Raw genomic sequence first — 20,092 nt, forward strand, 5'->3', positions numbered from 1 at the left:
GCAGCCTTCACTACACGGAAAGGAAAAAAATAGGTGATATGTAGAAAACAAAAAGAAAAATACAGATACTATTTGATAGAACAGTTGCAAAGCTATGATAATGATGCTATGGGACGTGAAGTTGCAAATACCTCCAATATAACGTGCACGTGCGAACGAACAAACCTGTACAGATTTCCGCAAAACAAAAAAAATGTTTTTTTTTTAAATACTGTAAACACAAATAATATGAAACGGAGGTAACGGGGAAAATGGTAGCCGCTTCTAAATGGGAAAAAATCCCTGCTGAAACATTTACCACTCATCACAGACCCCCCCCCTCCACAATCTCGTTATCGACATATATCACTCACCCTCACGCTGAAATGGCCATGGGCCACACGTCAAACATCCAAATCCTTTGAAATCACGGTACGAGGTCTTAGTACAACCCATGCACAATAAATGGAAAAAAAAAAGAAAATTCAAGCGCTTCATTCCCGGACACTACGCATCTCCGTGCTTATTCCTTCCCGACGGCTTGCCGGCGTTTTTCGTAGGCTTCCACGAGCGCATCCACCTTTTCATCCAGTGGCATATTATTTAGATCATTCTTTCGTGCCTCAATCGCCTCTGCCGAGGTTGGAAGAAGCTCAAACTTCCTGCGCTGGAGCGCCTCCACCTCGCGCGCATAGTCGGGGATTTTAAAGTTGTATTGCTCGTCCATCTTCCGCGTTTCCACAATGGCACTGTCAATGGTATTCACAACGTGACTTAAGTTACGAGCGTTGTGAATACCGAGCGCTGCTTTACCACCAAAATAGCCTCCTGCCAGCGAAATCCAACTCGCATAGCGCTGGAGCAGTGGCAAGCGCCCGCTCAGCGAAAGACAGATGGCCATCGTTGTTACCATGGAGCCACCCATATAACCGTAGTTCCAATACGCACTATCAGCAACAGCTTGGTATTGCTCCATAGACTTGAGCACACGCATCCGATTACCTTCAATGAACACATTAGCCGTGATAAGGGCTTGGGCATCTTTATCAGCGGGACTAATTTTTGTTGTCTGCTTCTGGAGACTAAGCTGTTGCGCCCACATGTTTCTTTACTTCTTTAACCTGCACACCCTACAGGTGTTGTTGTTTACCACAGGGTGATAAGTATTTTATTGACGCTGGCGTGCACTGAAAAACAAAAGAGCTACAAGATGAGCCCCCGGTTGCGTGCTCACGTATCTTGCCTCCCCCCCCCCCTGCTGCTAGAAACGGTCACGCAGTCGTCCAGAGCTTACGTACGCACAGAACGTGATTAACGCTTATGGGCACACTGCAATGCTTCTTAAGTAGACAAATGAGGGCGCCCAACACACATTTAAAGTGTCAAAACAAAGGGAGGAAATATGGAAGTGAGGAAAACAAAAAGGTGAGGCGACAAGGTTTGAAACGGCGAAACACAAATACAAGTGGACGCAATAGAGCGGATATTCGTTGCAGAATGTACAGCAGCGGCATGAGACCCTTACGTGCAGAGGATGTGTGAAGTAATGAATCAAACTAAACCGGATTCTCCAAAACAACACCTTCGCTCAACCAACTCCCCTCCTCTGCGGTTCCTTGTGAAGGAACCAGATCAAGAAAACGATACTACTCTGCCTCAACGGTTGTTTCACCCAGCATCCACGTTTGAAGCGGGTGATACGGCACTTGCGGGTGGTCGGGAGTATACACGCCAAGTGCACGCCAGTCATGTTTGAGTGCACCGCGACTAAATCCGGGAGCAAGATTTCGCGCGGTAACATGATACTTGTCAAAGAGTGGTTTGTCCCTTCGATACACGAAACGGGCACGTATGGGATTGTAGTACTGTAGGGTGCACTTACGGTCGCGTACCGGTGTCCTGAGTCGAACGTTATGAGTCACCAACCTCAGTTCCTTGCTGTGAAGTGAACTCAGTAAAGGCGCACCCTTGTCATAGAGGGAGCGGGATGAAACTAGTAGATTATGTCCACCTTTGAGAAAACGATAAGGGGTGCGCGCAGTGCAGTTACTGTGCATCAACGTATGAACCTTCACTAACGGCAACTCACGGGCCAAGAACGCGGCAACTGTCCAAAGCATAAGGTCTTCATCACAATATGCACCGGCATCATGTAAAAGTATCTCCTCGCTAAACGGAAGGAGAACAGCGCGACCCTTCTCCAACTCGTAGCTGACTATCTCGAGGGCGCGGGCGCATGCAATACGTTCCTTCATGCTGGGGCTCGTAAGGGATTTCACTGAAAGTGCTCGCAGGCACGACATGGTGACAATCAAACTGTCCTTCCCGCTAGGCAGGCGCCGCACGGCGGACACGAGCTGATCGGTCGATGTTGCCATTAGGGACGAGTGTAAAATAAACACAGAGTCAATGCTATTCAAATACTCTAGCTGAGAGAGCATTGTCATGAGCGGGCGCTTCAGTTTAGGAGCGGTGGCAATCGCTCCACTGTTCCCGGGGAGCGATGAGGTCAAAGGGTTCAAAGCATTTCTCTCGTTGCTCATAAGCATCTGTACCTGCACATCACGTAACGACGAAGGAATGCGCGAGGTAATCACAGACTGTTCCACACGCAGGCGATCGGCCACAAGAGAGCAGTGAAGAAAGGAATTCAAAATGCGGTAGTCAAACAAATTCTGTGTGGCAAACGTATGAGCCACCCCTTTGTCAACCAACGAAAGGAGAAACTCAGAGCCACTCTCTAGTAGGCCTAAAAGGGTAACTTTATCAGCCTTCACAGAAGCATTGTCAATGGCCTCCTGCAACAAACAGAGCGCTCTCTTCTTTGTGGGAGTATCCTTAGTGCGGGAAACAGCGGCAAAGAAGTCTGGACCACGGGGAGACGCTGTATCCGACAAAAGGAGCTGCAGAATTTCGTTGTTACCCGCGTCGCACAACACAGTTACGAGATACATGCGCTCCACGATGGCCCAGTCATGCGCACCCCACGACCCCGAAATGTCATTGCGCACGCGGCGAAGAAAGGCGTCTGTTATGGTCTTAAAAACATCACCAACAGCCTTTCCGCCGGGCATCACCCCACAAAACCCACTGAGGAGGTCAACCATTTGCTCCCTAGTACACAAATCAAGCATTGTAGGGATCCGGCCGTCATCCTCCACTCGCAATAGTTCCACCATGAAATCATAAAGCTCCTCCCCGGTTCCCCAGAACGCTGTGGAGTGGTTAACCCCTATCGCATGTCTGTAATCAGCCCGATTGGAAGGGGCATGATCGGAAAACGTGAACCATTTATTTGGTTCAAACACTTTAATAAGTGCCATGAACTGAAGTACCTGGATGAACAATGCTGGACTAGCAGACAGTCGCCACGGTTGCTCCCGCACCAACGCTATTGTTGTCGCGTCCACCAGGTTGACGTAGGCAGGAAGTAGAGAATTGGGGACGTAGTACGGCCTGCCAAACTTGGAAACCTTCACGGTTAGGAAATTAAGTCCCCGTCCGTCCACAGAAAAAGGGGCACTAATGGCTGTGAACATCCGTAACAGCTCCTCATCGCTGCGGAAGGACACAGTGGAAGCCATGTCCGCTAGAGCCGCCACCCGCGATTCTATTTGCGGACGATCTTCAAACTGGGCCACAAGCTCCTCAATAGAACGCGTGCAATGCAGACGATCTATCAAAGGGTAATCTCTTGATACTACGTAGCCCCTCATCTCCTCCTCATGAGAACATGGACTCATCGTTTGTGATGGAAACCTTGAATCCGCTGCCGGGGTTGTAACATCCTCGGTGTGTCTCTCTGTGATAGCTATTGCCATGTTACCGTCCCCTTTGCCACTGGTGGCAAATTGATTCTCTTCTTGTAAGGTTTCCTGCAGCAAAACCTCAGTAGCGGCCAACCTACTCCCACGCCGCCGCTCCTTCGCCGCCTCAATGTCGGGAATGTTCCGCAACCTTACGGGCCCGTACTCCAAGCTTTCGTCGAACTTCGGCAGAGGAAAGGGAGTAAAGTTGTCTTCCAGATGTTTGGGCTGCATGCTCTCCGGTATTGGTCTATAGCGCACGGTGTTGTGTCCTGAGTCCCGCTCGAACCGCAAACGCAGCGCCACGCTCGACGTGAGGGCAAAGCGTCGTAACATCGTTCTTCTCCTACTTTCCTTTTTATCGCTTTACTTCTCACCTTCTTCTTCACCCCTTCTCACCAGCCACACACTCTTTCACCTGTAAATAGAGAAAAAAATGTTTGGCCGCCTTCACTTAAGGAATCGCAGTCCCCACCAAAACGCACAAACAAGGTTTGAAGAGGCAACAACAGCAGTAAATGCAACAGCAACAGCAACAGCTCGTACATATTGAAACGAAGACATATAAAGCTTAGGCAAAGAAGAAGCGATAAGCGAAACTAGGAATAGGAACGCAGAAACGAGAACACGCGAATCGTACCGCGACTGCCTTCTTATACAGGCTTTTTTTTTTTGAATACAATCCCTCCGGGTGGGAAAGGGAAGGGAATATGGAATATGGGCAAGCACACGCGTCATCCACCCCTTTGGGAACCTTTTACCTTCTCATTCCCAACACGCATAGGCACTCGTAGCGGAGCCCGAGGGTGAAACGTGTGCACCCTCTAACTCAGTGCAAACACCCTGCACACACCTCAAAAAAGGTCCGCCATTTTAAAAAAACAAAAGCAAACAGAAGCGTCAACGACAACGACAACACGAATTCGCATAAACTCAAATGGCCATAAATGAACACACCGCGGCGGTGGCACTGGGAAAGTGCGGTGCAGTGCGCCTACGACAACCTGCGGTATAATACAACAAGGGCAAGTAATGCAACAGCAACAATCACCCGGTTCCCCAGCAAGCCGCCAAGGAACACTCTGAAAAACGGTAGCAAATCTTTTGAGTTCGCTTCCGGACCGTCCCCCGCACCCAAATAAAACCCTGTCTTCGTGAGGGTAAATTTTTGACCCTGACGATGCTTTGGTGTCCGCTCCTTTTTTTTGCTACTGGCATTCCCGACTCCAGTTTGAGGGCCAGTAGTCACCTTCTTGTGATCATGCACATGTCGCTCAAACCATTCAACCTCCTCCTTAATTAAACGCACTAAATTTGCCTCATACGCCACATGCTCCTCCAAAAGGAATTTGATGTCCTCCACTGGCCCGGGGTACAAAATTCGACTGTGCAGCTGCTTTATACTTCCATCGCACAACTCAGCTAACTCCTCCACATGCAATTTAGCCTCCTTCAAGGCAGCGGCAGACCGCTGGCTGTCGGATCCCATGAGTTTTCGTGCTTCGTTTGCCGCCATGAGGTGCTGGTCCACGAGAGAGGCAGTGAATAACAGACTTTGTCGGTTGTCGTGTTCAATCACCTTAGCCGCATACTGCGCCTGCTTTGCAGACAGCATGAGAAAAAACATAAAGCACAAAAAAAAGAACAGGAATATCAGTATGCCCGTAACATGCCACTTCTGACAAACACCAAACACTGTTCCAGGTATGGAATTTGCAACCCGCAGAAATGCATCACCACAAGCCGCTAGTTTACCCATAAAACTCGATGAGTCCTCCTCCTCGCCCACATCGCTATCACCTTCAGGCTGTTCAGCAGCCGTAACAAGCTGCCTCATTCCGTTTCTTCCATCAGAAGAGCCTTCCTTCTCGCTTTCGCTATCGTCTGTACGCACGTATAGTGTCTTCGTACCACCACCACGTCTGCGCCGCTGCACACGTGGGGGACTTTGGTACTGTTGGTTGTACCCCGATTGCGGCAGAACCCGGGGGGTTGGATCCGTAAACGTTAGCGGGGCCTTGACGTACAATACCTCACGCTCGCCCTGGTTATTGTCAACGATATCATTTGTTCGGGGTCGCCTGGAAACCGCCTCTACGGGGGCATCACGCAAAGAGTTGCGCTGTCCACTCATTTCTAACACGCTGCACCTTTGCTCTCGACCCCTTTACGTCACCTTGCGTTCACACGCTCTTGAGTGACTTCTTCTCCGCTTTACCCTTTTCCCTACAATTCTTATCCCTTCTTCTGTCCGTTTCGTACCGGCCGTGCCGGCAACCTCACTGCCGCAAAACGTACGACACCGTACGTGCACCGTTACAACTGGTGCGGTCCAGTCGGACTGCGGACACTTAACAGGAAAAAAAAAGGAAACAAAAGAAAAAAGGGAGAGTTGAGGGAACATTCACTTTACTTACGTGAAGAAACAAGTTTAGACAAAAGAATATATATATGCATATACGTGCATACGCCAAGGTATTATTGAACTTCCACTTAACACCAAACAGATGAAGGGGCCAAGCGTGCCTTTACACGAAATCATAAAAAGCTTATTTCAGAAGCCGATACGACTATGAAATGATAAAAAGCTTATGAATGTAAGGACGGCAAGCACTTCGCCGAGGTGGTCCAAAACAATTCGAAGTGGCCATATTATTTGTATTCCCGTCCGTGCGTTATATGTATGTCTCCTCCCATGTTCCATTACAACTAACGGAGTATCAATAGCGGAAGGTACTCATTCCTTAACAACACACCCCCAGACGCCTGAATTCCCACTTGTGCGATACAAAATATAAACTACGTTCATCAGGCAACAAAAAAAGAAAAGGAACAAAGGATCCGAGACGCGTGTGGTGGAGGGCCCACAACGTGCAATGTACCAACAACGACGTGCAGTGAACGCCCCGCTGTCATTCCTCACACTCTTCCTCTAAAAGACGCTGCGCGCGACGCCGAGCACGGTGAGCAGCGTCAATAAGCGGCTTGTAGCCGATGTCGACAACTTGGCCATGTTCATTCCGCACGTACGTATATTGCGCGGCCCTTTGTGCGATATCTGAGTCCGAGTCGCGAAAATACATTACGTAAACCAAATAACTTGAAAAGGAGAGAGCACTACCAAGCCATATGCCCTGCAGCAACTTCCAGCGCCAGCCATACTGCCAGGCTGGGGGAAGATATGGTCGGAGTTGACGGAAAAAATAACCCCCTGCACTTTTCGGCAGATCAGGCATGCGTGAACGAGTCATTTGTTGCCCTTTTCGCCGGCGTCGCTCAACCTTCGGCAGTGCTGCCCAAAAAGTCGAACACCGGAGCATGGTGTGCAACTCCGATAGAGAAATATACGCGTGAATTCTCAGATGCCTGAAGAAAAAACGGAGGTGTGTTCCCCTCCTACAGTCTTAACAGAGTACCACGGGGAGTAGAGGAACAGAAACCAAGGTGTACGCAAGTTTTCTCTTTCGGCAAAACGGTACCTCTCACCTAATCCCCCATGCATTAACAGACGGCAAAGAGGGGCAAGATATGTTACCTCCTCTCACAGCGCCTTCTCAACTAACGGCGAGACAGGGAAACAATCAACGGATGAAAAGGGGTCGGGAAAAATTGATGGTGCAGAAATTCTTGGAAACCCTGGTTGTGTTGGCACAGCGTCGAAGATCAACAGTGCTAGATGGAACGACAAAGGAGCAAGCAATCAACGCCCTCTTTAATATACTTAACCCTAACACGTAATGCGGAAAGGGGTGATTCCAGCGAGAGTGAATGGATACGCGGCACTTTCCCCCACCTCCCCCCCCCCTCTTCCCCTGACCAGCGTTTGTAAAAAATGGAATGGTAACTTTAGCGGAACTTGTGATTTGCAACTCTCTGGGGCATAAGAGGATGAGATAACTACCGGGGGACACGCCACCCACTTCATAAACCAGAGCTACCGCCTAATCTTCCCCATCCGGTCTCTTCGTTAAACCATCATGAGGAAGAATAGCGCCTTCTCATAATTTTCAGCAAGGGCCCTTCGCATCTCGGGCCAGCTGCTTGTGCAGTATTTCATAATCCATTCTGTCCTTTGCTGAAACAGATGGCTTGACTTTAGACATGCTGACTTCGAAGTCCTCCATGGTAACGGAGGGCAGCTGCGCATTCGCCACTGCCTCACCACTGGCGTCTCGTTCCATTTGCTCCAGCATCTCCTCGGTGGCGCCACGGTAGATATTCTTTAGCGCATGCAAGGAGGCCTCCCGCATAAGTGCGGCCAAGTCGGCACCACTAAACCCCTGGAGGCGCTCATCGCGGGCAATACTCGGGAGATCCACCGACGCGTCAATTGGATAACGGCGTGCATGTGTTTCTAGAATAGAGGCACGCTGCTCCACGGAGGGAAGTGGAACATACAGCATTTTGTCCAGGCGCCCAGGACGAAGCATAGCCGGATCAATCATATCTGGACGGTTAGTAGCCCCAATGACATACACACTTTCACGTCCCTCCACACCATCCATTTCTGTCAGCAACTGGTTTACAACGCGCTCACTGCTTGGGTTTGCCCGATCGGAGCCGCGCCGTGGAGCGAGGGCATCCAGCTCATCAAAGAAGAGAACACAAGGAGCACTTGCACGACCACGAGCAAAAACCATGCGCACACTCCGCTCACTCTCACCAACAAATTTATTCAGCAACTCAGGTCCTTTAATGGATATAAAATTGGCGCCTGACTGGTTGGCTATAGCCTTTGCCACCAGTGTTTTGCCACAACCTGGCGGGCCGTAGAGCAGCACACCAACTGGATGATCCAACCCAAACCGTCGGTGAAGCTTTGGCGACCGAATTGGCTGGAGAATGCTGGTGATAAGCTCTTCGCGAACATCCTCAAGAGCACCAATATCATCCCATGTTACGTTGGGGATCGTCGTGAAGCCCTCCCTCATTGCGCTTGGCTGCACGCGCTTGACGGCCTCCTTCATATTGTCACGTGTCACGACAAAAGACACGAGTTCCTCGGCGTTGGGATCGTCCAGTTTATTCTTTTCCTCCAGTTCGTTGTGCTTCTGCCGGATTGCAAGAATGCATGCCTCTTTGACCAGCAGGTGAAGATCTGCACCAACGTAACCGGGTGTCATGTTCGCCAGTTCGAAAAAGTCCACGTCCTCTGCCAAATGAAGCTTCTGACAAATTATTTTTAAGATACTGTGCCGTTCGTCGATGGTGGGGATGCCAAGAGAGATTTCACGATCGAAACGTCCCGCACGGCGCAAGGCGGTATCAAGTGCCTCTGGACGATTCGTAGCCCCCATTACACAAACAACTTTGTTATGTTGCCGCCACGCCTGGGCAACCTGATCCATGCATGTCAGAAGTTGTCCGACGATGCGGCTTTCCATACCCCGCTGCGCTTGATCGCGACGACCTGCAATGGTGTCAACCTCATCAATGAATACAATGCTTGGAGCCGCGCTTATGGCATCTAGAAAAAGGTTACGCAGTTTGGCCTCGCTATCACCGCTGATGCCAGAGACAATTTCGGGAGCGGACACGAAAAAGAGTGGGACTTGCAGGGACCCTGAAATGGCATGCACAAGCTTCGTTTTCCCGCACCCCGGTGGTCCATGGAGCAGCACACCGCAGGGCGGATCGGCGCCTAAGCGGCTGAATAAATGGGGAGAGCGGATGGGCAATTCAATTAGTTCTTTAATTATTGGAATTTCTCTTGCAAGCCCGCCCATGTCATCGAGGGTAATACCCGGGATGACGCCGAGCCTTTCGGGTGTGTCTTCCTCACCTCCATCATCGTCTTGTTTGGTTTCCGCACGTTTCCGTTTCCTGGAACCCTCCAATCCGTTATCGTCACCACCATTTCTTCGACTACGTTCTGTGAAGTTGCTCTTTTCCCCGCGATCCCTTTCATGGATGCCATTTCCCCGTTGAGAAGAGCCATGGAAATACCGGTCGCTTTGCCGTCTCTTCTGCCTGAGCCGCCGCATCTGGTCAGACATATCCCACAGCGGGAAATATTTTCTAACAGTCACCGTAACAGTGACCAGCGGTAAATTAAAAATAAGTAAATAAATGTGATATACGGTAAAGGCATATAACCACAACAAAGAGGTAGATGAAAGGCCCTCCATCGCGGCGATGGAGGGGTTCGCCAGACGCAAAAATGGGTAAAACAGCTGCGCGACTGGGAATCTCTTCCACTCGAAGTAATAAGTTATAACTGAAGAAAAATATTACGACTGGGGGCACAAACGTTTCACAAGATTGCTCTCAGCAATAGTGGTGTGTGCATGAAAACGTGCACATGTAAAAAGAAAAAAGAGTTGGGTTACAAACCCTCGCTTACAACGTAAGGAGTGTCTTGGCCCGAAACGATGTCTTGGTTGGAAAGGTACAACCCAATTTTCTTTTCCTTTTTTTTTTCCGATCGCTGAGAAAACTAACACCTCTTACAGTCCACCTCGTGACTTAACCAAACAGACGAAAAAAAAAAGAAAAATGTCGTAACCCCTAGAACACTGGGGGCAACGGAATCATCGCTATTCAAAACTTGAAGCGCACAAAACTGCAGAAAGTAAAGAAAACAGCCGAAAGGCATGTGTACTACACTCCCGTAAGAAAGACCTCCATTACAGGAGTAGGAAATTTTAAAACAGTGATAACACAAATGTGCGAGGAGCAATAACCCGCACCTCACCTTCCCTTTTGCACATGCACCCGAGAAATGAGGAGCCAGACATACTACACAGCTATGAAGCGGTGACATGAACTCGGAAGTTAAAAGATTTCCCTACCCGTGTCCTCCACACCAAAAAATGGAGGAAAGAAAAAAAAACACGACGAACACGTATCAGCACTTCTCCTACGCTTACTTCTCCTCCTCTTCACAGTCCACTGGTCGTTAGTCGCCTCATCGGTATCCTTTCCCTGTATCATACAAATTTAACTTCCATCACTACAACAGAAAAAATGATGAGAAGCAAAACCCTAAAAAAAAAAAAACAGACATGTCACTGTCCGTTTGCGCTTCCCTTGTTGTACTGTTTTTAATAACAGTGGTTTTAACAATGGTATGAAATGATTCAACACCAGCGCTCTCTCATCACTCCTTTGAGAACCAGAAGACTACCGCCACTCCACGTCTTTAAGGCTCTTTCCTTCCATCAGCAAGTCCCACAGTGGCGACATTTCACGCAACCTTTCCACAGTGCGGGCACACTCCTCAACCGTAACATCCACCTCTCGCTCAGTAGTGAAGCGACCGATACCAAATCGAATGGAGGTGTGTGCATTCTCAGCATCAATACCGAGTGCACGCAAAACATAACTTGGCTCTAGAGAGGCGCTTGTGCATGCACTTCCACTCGAGACCGCTACCTTCTTCATGCCCATTAGTAAACTCTCACCTTCCACACAGGCAAAGCTAATGTTAAGGTTTCCGTGAAATCGGCGCTCAACATCACCATTGAGTGTGATGTGTGTTAAGCGCTTCTGCAAACCCTCCCATAATCGCTTACTAAGTTGGGCGATGCGCTCTGAATCACGCTTCATCTCTACCTTTGCTAGCTCACACGCTGCACCCAATCCCACTGCAAGTGGTGTGGCTATAGTGCCGCTACGCACACCACGCTCCTGTCCACCACCACTCACTGGTGATCGCACACGGACGCGCGGACGGCGTCGCATGTAGAGGGCACCGCAGCCCTTCGGTCCGTATATTTTGTGCGAGGATACTGACATGAGGTCAATGTTATCCCGATCCACATCAATATCCAACTTTCCCACCGCCTGCGCGGCGTCAGTATGAAAGAGGACCTTCTTTTTCCTGCATATCTTCCCGATTTCGCCAATGGGTTGAATCACACCAATTTCATTGTTCACATACATGCAAGAAACGAGCGCTGTTGTGGGACGGATAGCTTCCTCAAGTTTCTGTAGGTTCACAATCCCATTTTTTTCAACGGGAAGGTACGTTACCTCGAAACCCTCCATTTCCAAGTAGCGGCAGGAGTCCAAAACACACTTGTGTTCTGTTTGAAGGGTTATGAGGTGGTTTTTCTTTTCTTTGTTGTAGTTGGCTACACCTTTTATGGCAATATTGTTGGACTCCGTTGCGCCGCTAGTAAAAAAAACACCCTTGGGACTCGCTCGAATTAAATCTGCCACTTGCGTCCGCGCCTTCTCAACGGCCTCCTCAGCAGTCCAACCATAACTGTGTGTACGGCTGTGTGGGTTGCCATACATTTCAGTCATGTAAGGCAGCATCTTATCGAGTACCCGTGGATCTAACGGAGTTGTTGACTGCAGATCCAAATATAGCGGTCGTGGATCCCTTTTAAAAGGCCTTCCAGCGGAGCCTCCAACCGACGAGACTCCCTGACTGATGGCTGATGCGGAGCCACAAGCCGCGCAAAGAAGTACGCGAACACCACTAAACATTTCTTTTTAGACGATGCTTTTGGTTCTTTATATATTTTTTTTATTTTTATTTTTATTTTTTAAGGATGGAGGAAAAATTGTTGCGGGCAAGGTGAGAGGTTGCGAAGACTGTATCAAGTAAAAAAAAACCATAAAGAAATTATGGTCACTAGGGAAGGACACAACAACAGAGACACAAATAAAAACCGCAGAGAGGGGGAAGCATACGAGAAAAAAAAATAGAAATCAGAGTGGAACACGAGGGGGCGGCCAGCAAGCTCCCACGCAAAAAAAAAAAATTATGTTGAATACACCGAACCCGCCTCCATAGCGGCGCACAAAGCGGGGAAGCCATCGCCTTAAAAACTGCGAATAGGGCGGCATGTGAACGATACTTCGCTAACGACACGAAGAAACAACGGGGAAATAACGCGGGTGAAAACAACAATAACAACGCATTATGTTGCTGGGTCAACTGATCCATCGAACACGCCACCTTCACGCACGCCCCAACGCACCTTTCCCTCTTTCCTCCTCCTTCTACTCTCCCTAATCTATCATGCAGATATTCCCACTAAACTGCCTCAGTACATTTCCTCCCCGTGAATGGAACCATCGGCGTTCAAAACACCATCGAAAGCGTCTGATATGCCCATTTCCGATGCAACGTCCCTAATCGCGGCAGCCAACTCCGCCTGTTGACTCTCCGTGAGAACCGGGGGTGAGTGATGATCTCCCCCACTTCGCTGCGGTCCTCCTTTGGTGAAAAGCTCGTTAAGTGAAGAATACAAAGAGGTTTCCAAACTCTCAGCCTCACCCGTTGAGGTGGTTTCGGCAGTGCGATGATGCTCTTCATGCGCCCTCCACAAGGCAAGATCAGTGATGCGTAGGAATTGACGATAAGTTAGTGATGTGGGGTACGCACGAACCACTTCATTCGGCAGTTTAGCCGTCTGAGGAAGGATACCATAGTGATGAAGCAACTTAAGGACGCCCTCGCGGCGAATAGGCTGAAGGTTGAGCCTTACATCGTACTCCACTGAACCCAGAGCACCCTGAAGAACCTCTTCCTCAGCTGTAGTAATGATCAACAATCGCTTCCTTCGAGGCTGAGACACATCCCACTCACTGTGAGGGAACAACCCGGAACTCGACACCGACTTGAACTCGTTAATAGCAGACCTCAATGCATCCGCTGCACCCGAGTCACCACTGCGAACGTACCGTTCAACATTGTCAACAACTAAACAGTAATCCCCTTTAAAGGCACCGGCGTCACGGAGTGCATCGATGACCTCCTGGATGTCCCTCGCGGCTCGCCCGCTGAGCTCGCGCCCTGTGAGAAACTTCGTCACGCTAAAGCGAATGCTGCTCACCACATTTCTTGCAAACACAGTCTTTCCTGAGCCGCTGGAGCCATGAATAACAACTACAGCCGCATTTGTAATTTGGCTGTGCTGAATACTACGCATCAACCGCCGAACTACACCCATCCCGCGAGATATCGTTCCGTCAAAATCCACAAGCTTATCAACAGCGTTATCCAGTCCCTTACCGTCGCCGGCGAGATCTTGACCACCGTTTACCTGCGCCTTTGAGTCCCATACATCCCTCAACGCAAGTTGAAAGTCGCTATTGGTAACTTTAAAATGCTCAGTCGCTGCGCCAGAGAGTTCATCCTCAATACCAATATCCCCGGTGGGGATGCTTGTGTTGAGAGAACTATCGCGGAACCGTAACAATGCGTGACTGACCGCCGCACGAACCGTGCCAGCAACATCGGCACCAGAAAATCCACCTGTTCGCTCTGCCAGTATATCCAAGCTGACATCTTCTGCAAGAAAATCCTTATCCCGTAGTTCCCGTGTGTGGATAAAAAACATCTCTCTTCGACCCTTAACGTCAGGTAGGGGAACCTCAATGACAACTTCAAACCGACCTGGGCGGAGAAGTGCACGGTCAATAGCATGTAACCTGTTCGTCAATCCAATAATAAGTATATTCCTTGCTTTATTCACGCCGTCCATGATGGTTAGAAATTGGTTAGTTAGTCCATCATACACAGCTTTCGTGGAGCTTTCCTCCCCCAAATCTGCACGCCGTTTAAAGAGTGCATCGAGTTCATCCATAATGACAATGTGCAAGCTCTTGCTGTTTGCAGTTTCTTCATCAGCACCAGAAGCATGTCGCGTTCCCCCGTGCTCATCCTCATCATCATCATCGCCCCACATGTTGTTAGCGTCAAATAGCCTCCGAAGGTTCTTTTCGGAGTCACCAACGTACTTGGAAATAATGTCAGCCGCGTTGACAATAGTTACCCTCGTCCCTTTACCTTCCAGCTTGGCAATCATACGAGCAATAAGAGTCTTACCGGTTCCCGGCGGCCCATGGAGGAGTACTCCACGTACAGGCGGAATATTAAGTGATTCCACCACCCCACGGAGTTGCCGCGTCCTACTCAAGAAAACGCGACGGAAAAGCTCATGTAGTTGCTCACTTAATCCTCCAATACCAAGAGAAACCCACTCATCATTCATTGCAGAGTGTCGGACTCTACGGAACATATATTCTAAGGGGTCTTCGGCATCCTCCTCTTCATCCTCCTCACCGCCCGAGTGCGATCCATTGCCATACGGCGTGAGGTCCAACTCCACTGCACGGGGGACGGAGGCAAGCGTAACAATTGTAGTCTTGTTAGAGTTGTCACTCGTTACAGTTTGAAGCAATTTCAGGTTCATCCAAGTGCTCCGTGTGGTCAGCCGTTCCAACCACAGCGGTTTATGCCTCAAACTATCCATGGGATTAAGAAGGGTACACGACAAGATCTGCCGCGGGAACAGACTAGAGGGCCTCACATGAAGACACGGCATGGAAATTAAATCAAGATCCTCCTCACCTCCATGATGTGGTATTGGTGTGTGTTCCTCCAGAACTATGCTTAAGTTCCCCAGCTGTGGGAAACCGCGCCCCCGAACGGTGAGTTGTACCGGATGATATGAATTCAAGTCAGAGAAGCACGAAATCGTCTGGCGACCCCTTTCCGTTAGCACAGGCCTAGTGCAGCCGGTAATCCACAATATCTCTAATCTTTGATAATTGCTATATTTTGCAGGACCGCCGGGATGATATGAAGCCGCACCCAGATTAACGCTGTAGAGACACGCCACGCACGCGCAAAGAAGAAACAGTGATGAAAGCGGATTTAGCGTGCGAAACGCTTGCCTTTTGCTAACTGTGGTCTTGACTATCATCCTACCAACAATCCCGCCCCTTTGTTGAACTCTAGGTGGGTTGGAGTACGAAGGAAAGGGAGGGGGAAAAACAATACCTCAGCGCAAGCGGCAAAGGATCAAAGAACAACATGTGCGTGCGTATTCACATAAATTTTCCTAACCAAGTGCTATCACAAGATGTGAGCTCGTGAAAGACCCAATATCAGAGCGCGATCCCGAGCAAAGTATTCTCATTTTCACCCCCGAATAAGATTTGAAAAAAAAAATGTCAAAAATAACGATAGTGGAAATTGAAAGAAATGACAAAGCCTGCGTCACAGCATAAAAAATAATAATGATTATGATGATAACGATCATATTCCAAGTCGAAACCAATCATGTTATTTATTTTTTCTCTTTTTTGGCGAGTTGTCTCCCGAACCAGGGGAGCCTGCCTGGGAAAGGGATTGTAAACATCGGATCGCAGTGAAAAATGGCGCAATTATCCACACCGAGCTCGGCAAAAGAACCATCAGTAACTTATCCAAATAGCCGATATGCCTCGTGTATTCCCCACCCTCCACGAAATCCATCACGAAGTACAGCAGAGTTTTACTGAAAGTCATAACGCTAACGACCGCTGCCAACTTGATAGCCGACTTCCAGTACCCGCTAAAGGAAAGAAGGAGGGCAAGTAAGCCAAGAGTGACTTCCAACAAATTCATCCAACTCTGCGCCACAACGAAGGCATCTTCATTCGGGGCGTAACGTCGGTCGTAAGTGGCGTAAACCGTCCACGGCTGAAATAAAACTAATTCGCCTAAAGGGTGTGGTGTATCAGGTGTTTTAGGGCGGTTAAGGACAAAAACAGCATCAAGCAACACAACAGGTGCTGTCAAAAGCAACCAAGCCGTTGCGACCGTAGGGAGGCGCGGTTTCTCCATCGTCGTCATCTCCCCCTCGACCAATTCCTCACAACTTACCTAATACAAACTGTTACAATGACCAAAGACTACTGCAACCGGGAGTAACCTGAAAAGGAAAGTGACTAGCAGAATGAGTAAACGGCATATTAAAAAAGAAAAAATAGCCGAGAGACTAGAAACGAATTCACCGGGAGGCAGAAGTCCAGTATGAACACTTTTATTGTAGAATGGTCAGGTATGTGAATGGGCCCCAGAAGGCTGCATTTTCCCCCATAATTTTTTCAAAGGGAATGAAAAAAAATGCGCAACTGGGCGGGGGTTCCCGCATCCCGCTTCCGCTGCATTACCTCCATTTCACATTATCTCTAAAATCTCTCAAGTTACCTCCATCTGAATGCCTCAACTCGCGTCTTGTTAACGTCGTTATCTTGCCCTCCTCTTCACCTCCAAGTTAGCACACGAAATTTTCTAAACAACCCATGTATTTATAATGGAGTAGCCCCTTGCAGCGGCTAACGAATTGTAGCCTTCCTCCAACAACGAAAGCGCCTCGCGTCCCTCCGCCACCACCGAGCCACCTCGGTTCATTACTACCGTTAGTTATGTTCATCATCATCATCGTCGTCGTCATCATCATCATCATCGTCATCGTCATCCCCAGTGTCGTCATCAGCGTAGTTTCCTGTGTCGTCATCATCATCCCCAGTGTCGTCGCTGCTAAGGGTGGTGTGATCATCATCACTCTCACGGTCATCCCCCCTACGACCGTACATGGTAGAGCTCTCGCTGTCGCATTCATCTTCGCTGTCCTCACCCTCGCCATCTTTATCGCTGTTATCATCTTCATCGTTGTCATCATCGACAGGATCGTGATCGTATATGGAAACCTCGTCACTGCTGTCGTCGCCATCGCTGCTGTCTTCTTCACTGCCGTCACTGTTATCATTACTGTCACCGTCACTGTCACCGTCACTCTCGTCATCAACAGGATCATCATCACGCGTAGAGGGTTCGTCGTCACTGCTGCCATCATCGTCCGAATCGTCGGTTTCGCTATCGTCACTGTAGGACGAGCTGTAAGACCCACTGCCATCATCAGATGAGGCAGCCGAAGAGCTTTCGTCGTCATCTTTCGCATGTCCTGAGGTTGCTTCGAAAGCGTCTGCTCTGGTTTCGACCTCCATATCGCTGCTCGACCTACCAGAATTCATTCTGAAAGTACTGGCCGCGGCGGAGGCAACCGCGGCGTGAGCGATAGCCGAGCCCACGGCGCTTGCCCCGGCGGTAGATCCTACAAATCGTTTAGGCGGGGTACGAGTGAGGGATGAAGCACGAACTGGAGCAGCGACCGTACGTTCTCCCCTCACCATCAACATTTTTGACACCCCTTCCCCACGCGCTTTCCTTGAGAAAGAGTCACCACAACTATCCTCCACGGCAACCGTCTCATCCACCTCCTCCATACTTCTATAGCGGTGCTCCTTTTTAGTGGTCACCTTTTTCTTTTGTTGAAGGGCATATATAGCCATCTCCCGCTTCACAAGTAGCTCATTCGTTATACGGGCATGGTATTGATGCTGGATACCGAACATATCCCCTAATACCGCGTCCAGGTATTTCATCACAAAAACGAGATTTTCCTCCTCGATGGTGGCGTTGAAACTTCGCCGATCATCCAAGTTGTACTTCGTCGCTGCCCCTCCCGCGTTCGCAGCATCATCATCCTCATCCTCATCGTCCAGTAGATTGGATCCATCCTCTGTGTTCTTCGGGCCTGCGGTCACCACTTTTGCAGTTACTTCACCTGCAAGCGCAAAAGCCGATGGTAGTGCAGGGAAGGACTTGCCTTCACGTGCACCAAAGCCTCCACCCTCCCCTCCTTGCCATCTAGGTATTGGCTTCAAATGTAGCGAAGAGTGTTGTTTTTCCATCGACACGTGCCGCATCTTACCCTCGAACGCAGCCAGGAGTGATGCAACATCATAAGGCCGGAGAAAAATACGACCAAAAAAGTAGTCCCCCGTGATATCAGTACTCACTTTACCTCCATTTGGGGCTGTCCTGTCTTCAGAAATCATCTTCGCTGCCGCCTCCGGTGCCATTCCCACATGACTGTCGGGAGACTGCACACTTAGTACAAGGTGCCGCTGACGGTTGCTCTTCCACCGCCACAGCAACACAGCCGGGTACTCGACCTCTCCCTTCGCAATGCTTACGGGAGTGCGCAGATCCCGCACAAAAACACTGCGACCACCCGCCTTGAGAAAGACGGCAGAAGCAAAAGTTACGGCGGAGATGCGGCGCCACATTATTCTCTATGACGTACAATTAGAGCACTATGCACGCTTTTAATGTTGTTCTTCCCTCACTCCCCGCTTGTTTCGTTCCTCCTTCCAATGAACAACGATGATGAGAATAAACTCAAACGATATATGTCTATATATGCGTGTGTATGTTGGTGTCACTCGCGACAGAAGGATAAATGTCCAAAAAGATCTCCTACGAAGAAAAATACCCACAACCGGTCAATGAAAAGTAATCAAAAAAAGATTTAGGATGTGTGGTGGTGCAGCCCCAGGGATTAATGAACCAATGGGCCACAGTACCAGTCGATTACTGTCGGACGGTAGAGAAAAAACGAAGGCGGAAAGAGAAAGAGAAGTATCCAGCAATGTGTACATAAAAAGAAACAAGAGGTTCTTCAAACCTTGATAGGGCCAGGTAAACACGTAATAGCCTGGAGGCAGTGAAAGGAAGGGATTTTTCTTTCTTGAAGGAGATTAAAGGGTTGGGGGGAAAAGTCGGATGCGGAAGGAAGACGCAAGAAGTTCCAAAGCGGGTTCAACCCAACACCACTAAACCAAACAAATAGACGGTAGGTGCTCACTTGCATTGCACCAAACATCTTGGTACTCAATTCCTTCCAACAACACATCTGTTGTCTATCCTACACAAAAATACAAACACATACGTACGACCTCATCCCTCAACCTTTCCCTTTTCTTCTTTCTTCTTTCTGTTCCCTTCCTTTCCTTTTCATTCGTTCATTTACACACCCACTTCCTTCATATCGTTAATGGTATCGCGATGTGTCACTTACAGATCGCTTCCGCCTTGCGCCTCCCTCCGCTGAAGATGTCGCTGCAATTTTCTCCCCTCCCTCTGCGGCCCGCGTGGCATAGTGCTGACGAAACCCGAAGCTCTCGTCCAATGCACTCTCCAAAAAGTGCTCCAACGTCACGGCGAAATGGTTATCAAATTTAACAGACCAGTCCTCCATCCGCTGCGAGGCCACGCGATGCACCTTCCCGTGAAGGTGATACCCCTGTGCAGACTTCTCAAAATCGAGCGTATACGCCTTTGTTTCCATGCGATGACGTGGCACCCGCTCCTTACATACGCCGACAAGATACGCAAGGTCTACATGACGCAGCCTTACGGAAATGCGACGGTCCGCATCAAACTGAGGACTTAAATCATTTGGATCCACTTTGCGTGGGCCCAGTTGTGGGTACTGAGAAATGAGAAGCAGCTTCCCATCAACGGCAACACGCGTCATTGTTCCGAGCGCAGGGTCATCCCGCACGTCGTGAATTTCAAATTTAGGCAGTGACTGAACGCCGGAAAAAGTAGAAGCGCCACGGGACCAGGCTGAGCGCATGGCCGGTCCACGCAGGCATGCGAGTCGAATCATGGCTTTTCTGTGTCAGAATAAAAAAACAAGGGAAAATCACAAGAAAGACAAAAAAGGAAA

The 20,092-nt window shown here is 49.2% G+C and overlaps 10 protein-coding genes across 10 annotated transcripts, besides 4 other annotated features; all 10 read right to left on the reverse strand.

Moving 5' to 3' along the window:
* Positions 1–502: 502 nt before the first annotated feature.
* Positions 503–1,081, reverse strand: Tb11.55.0017 (hypothetical protein, conserved; the record flags this gene model as incomplete). The annotated part of the gene is made up of 1 exon (XM_823158.1): positions 503–1,081. The coding sequence occupies one exon, from the start codon at positions 1,079–1,081 to the stop codon at positions 503–505; it is 579 nt and encodes a 192-aa protein (XP_828251.1).
* A 544-nt stretch (positions 1,082–1,625) lies between these two features.
* On the reverse strand, positions 1,626–4,121 carry Tb11.55.0016 (hypothetical protein, conserved; the record flags this gene model as incomplete). Its single annotated transcript, XM_823159.1, has 1 exon — positions 1,626–4,121. One exon carries the CDS (start codon positions 4,119–4,121, stop codon positions 1,626–1,628), a length of 2,496 nt encoding a protein of 831 aa, XP_828252.1.
* A 658-nt stretch (positions 4,122–4,779) lies between these two features.
* Tb11.55.0015 (hypothetical protein, conserved) lies at positions 4,780–5,919 on the reverse strand (the record flags this gene model as incomplete). The annotated part of the gene is made up of 1 exon (XM_823160.1): positions 4,780–5,919. One exon carries the CDS (start codon positions 5,917–5,919, stop codon positions 4,780–4,782), a length of 1,140 nt encoding a protein of 379 aa, XP_828253.1.
* Positions 5,920–6,697: 778 nt separating this feature from the next.
* Tb11.55.0030 (hypothetical protein, conserved) lies at positions 6,698–7,105 on the reverse strand (the record flags this gene model as incomplete). The annotated part of the gene is made up of 1 exon (XM_823161.1): positions 6,698–7,105. The coding sequence occupies one exon, from the start codon at positions 7,103–7,105 to the stop codon at positions 6,698–6,700; it is 408 nt and encodes a 135-aa protein (XP_828254.1).
* A 687-nt stretch (positions 7,106–7,792) lies between these two features.
* Positions 7,793–9,913, reverse strand: Tb11.55.0014 (vesicular transport protein; the record flags this gene model as incomplete). Its single annotated transcript, XM_823162.1, has 1 exon — positions 7,793–9,913. The coding sequence occupies one exon, from the start codon at positions 9,911–9,913 to the stop codon at positions 7,793–7,795; it is 2,121 nt and encodes a 706-aa protein (XP_828255.1).
* Positions 9,914–10,907: 994 nt separating this feature from the next.
* Tb11.55.0013 (cysteine desulfurase, putative) lies at positions 10,908–12,221 on the reverse strand (the record flags this gene model as incomplete). The annotated part of the gene is made up of 1 exon (XM_823163.1): positions 10,908–12,221. One exon carries the CDS (start codon positions 12,219–12,221, stop codon positions 10,908–10,910), a length of 1,314 nt encoding a protein of 437 aa, XP_828256.1.
* A 37-nt stretch (positions 12,222–12,258) lies between these two features.
* Positions 12,259–12,281: a microsatellite.
* Positions 12,282–12,784: 503 nt separating this feature from the next.
* Tb11.55.0012 (vesicular-fusion protein SEC18, putative) lies at positions 12,785–15,451 on the reverse strand (the record flags this gene model as incomplete). Its single annotated transcript, XM_823164.1, has 1 exon — positions 12,785–15,451. One exon carries the CDS (start codon positions 15,449–15,451, stop codon positions 12,785–12,787), a length of 2,667 nt encoding a protein of 888 aa, XP_828257.1.
* A 362-nt stretch (positions 15,452–15,813) lies between these two features.
* Positions 15,814–16,365, reverse strand: Tb11.55.0011 (hypothetical protein, conserved; the record flags this gene model as incomplete). The annotated part of the gene is made up of 1 exon (XM_823165.1): positions 15,814–16,365. The coding sequence occupies one exon, from the start codon at positions 16,363–16,365 to the stop codon at positions 15,814–15,816; it is 552 nt and encodes a 183-aa protein (XP_828258.1).
* Positions 16,366–16,934: 569 nt separating this feature from the next.
* Tb11.55.0010 (hypothetical protein, conserved) lies at positions 16,935–18,647 on the reverse strand (the record flags this gene model as incomplete). Its single annotated transcript, XM_823166.1, has 1 exon — positions 16,935–18,647. One exon carries the CDS (start codon positions 18,645–18,647, stop codon positions 16,935–16,937), a length of 1,713 nt encoding a protein of 570 aa, XP_828259.1.
* Positions 16,945–16,994: a microsatellite.
* Positions 17,159–17,404: a microsatellite.
* A 682-nt stretch (positions 18,648–19,329) lies between the features above and the next one.
* Positions 19,330–19,383: a sequence feature (CT-rich).
* Positions 19,384–19,411: 28 nt separating this feature from the next.
* Tb11.55.0009 (mitochondrial RNA-binding protein 1) lies at positions 19,412–20,032 on the reverse strand (the record flags this gene model as incomplete). The annotated part of the gene is made up of 1 exon (XM_823167.1): positions 19,412–20,032. One exon carries the CDS (start codon positions 20,030–20,032, stop codon positions 19,412–19,414), a length of 621 nt encoding a protein of 206 aa, XP_828260.1.
* Between the last annotated feature and the right edge of the window lie 60 nt (positions 20,033–20,092).

Source organism: Trypanosoma brucei, assembly GCF_000002445.2.
Source record: "Trypanosoma brucei brucei TREU927 chromosome 11 chr11_scaffold01 genomic scaffold, whole genome shotgun sequence".
NCBI lineage: Eukaryota > Euglenozoa > Kinetoplastea > Trypanosomatida > Trypanosomatidae > Trypanosoma > Trypanosoma brucei.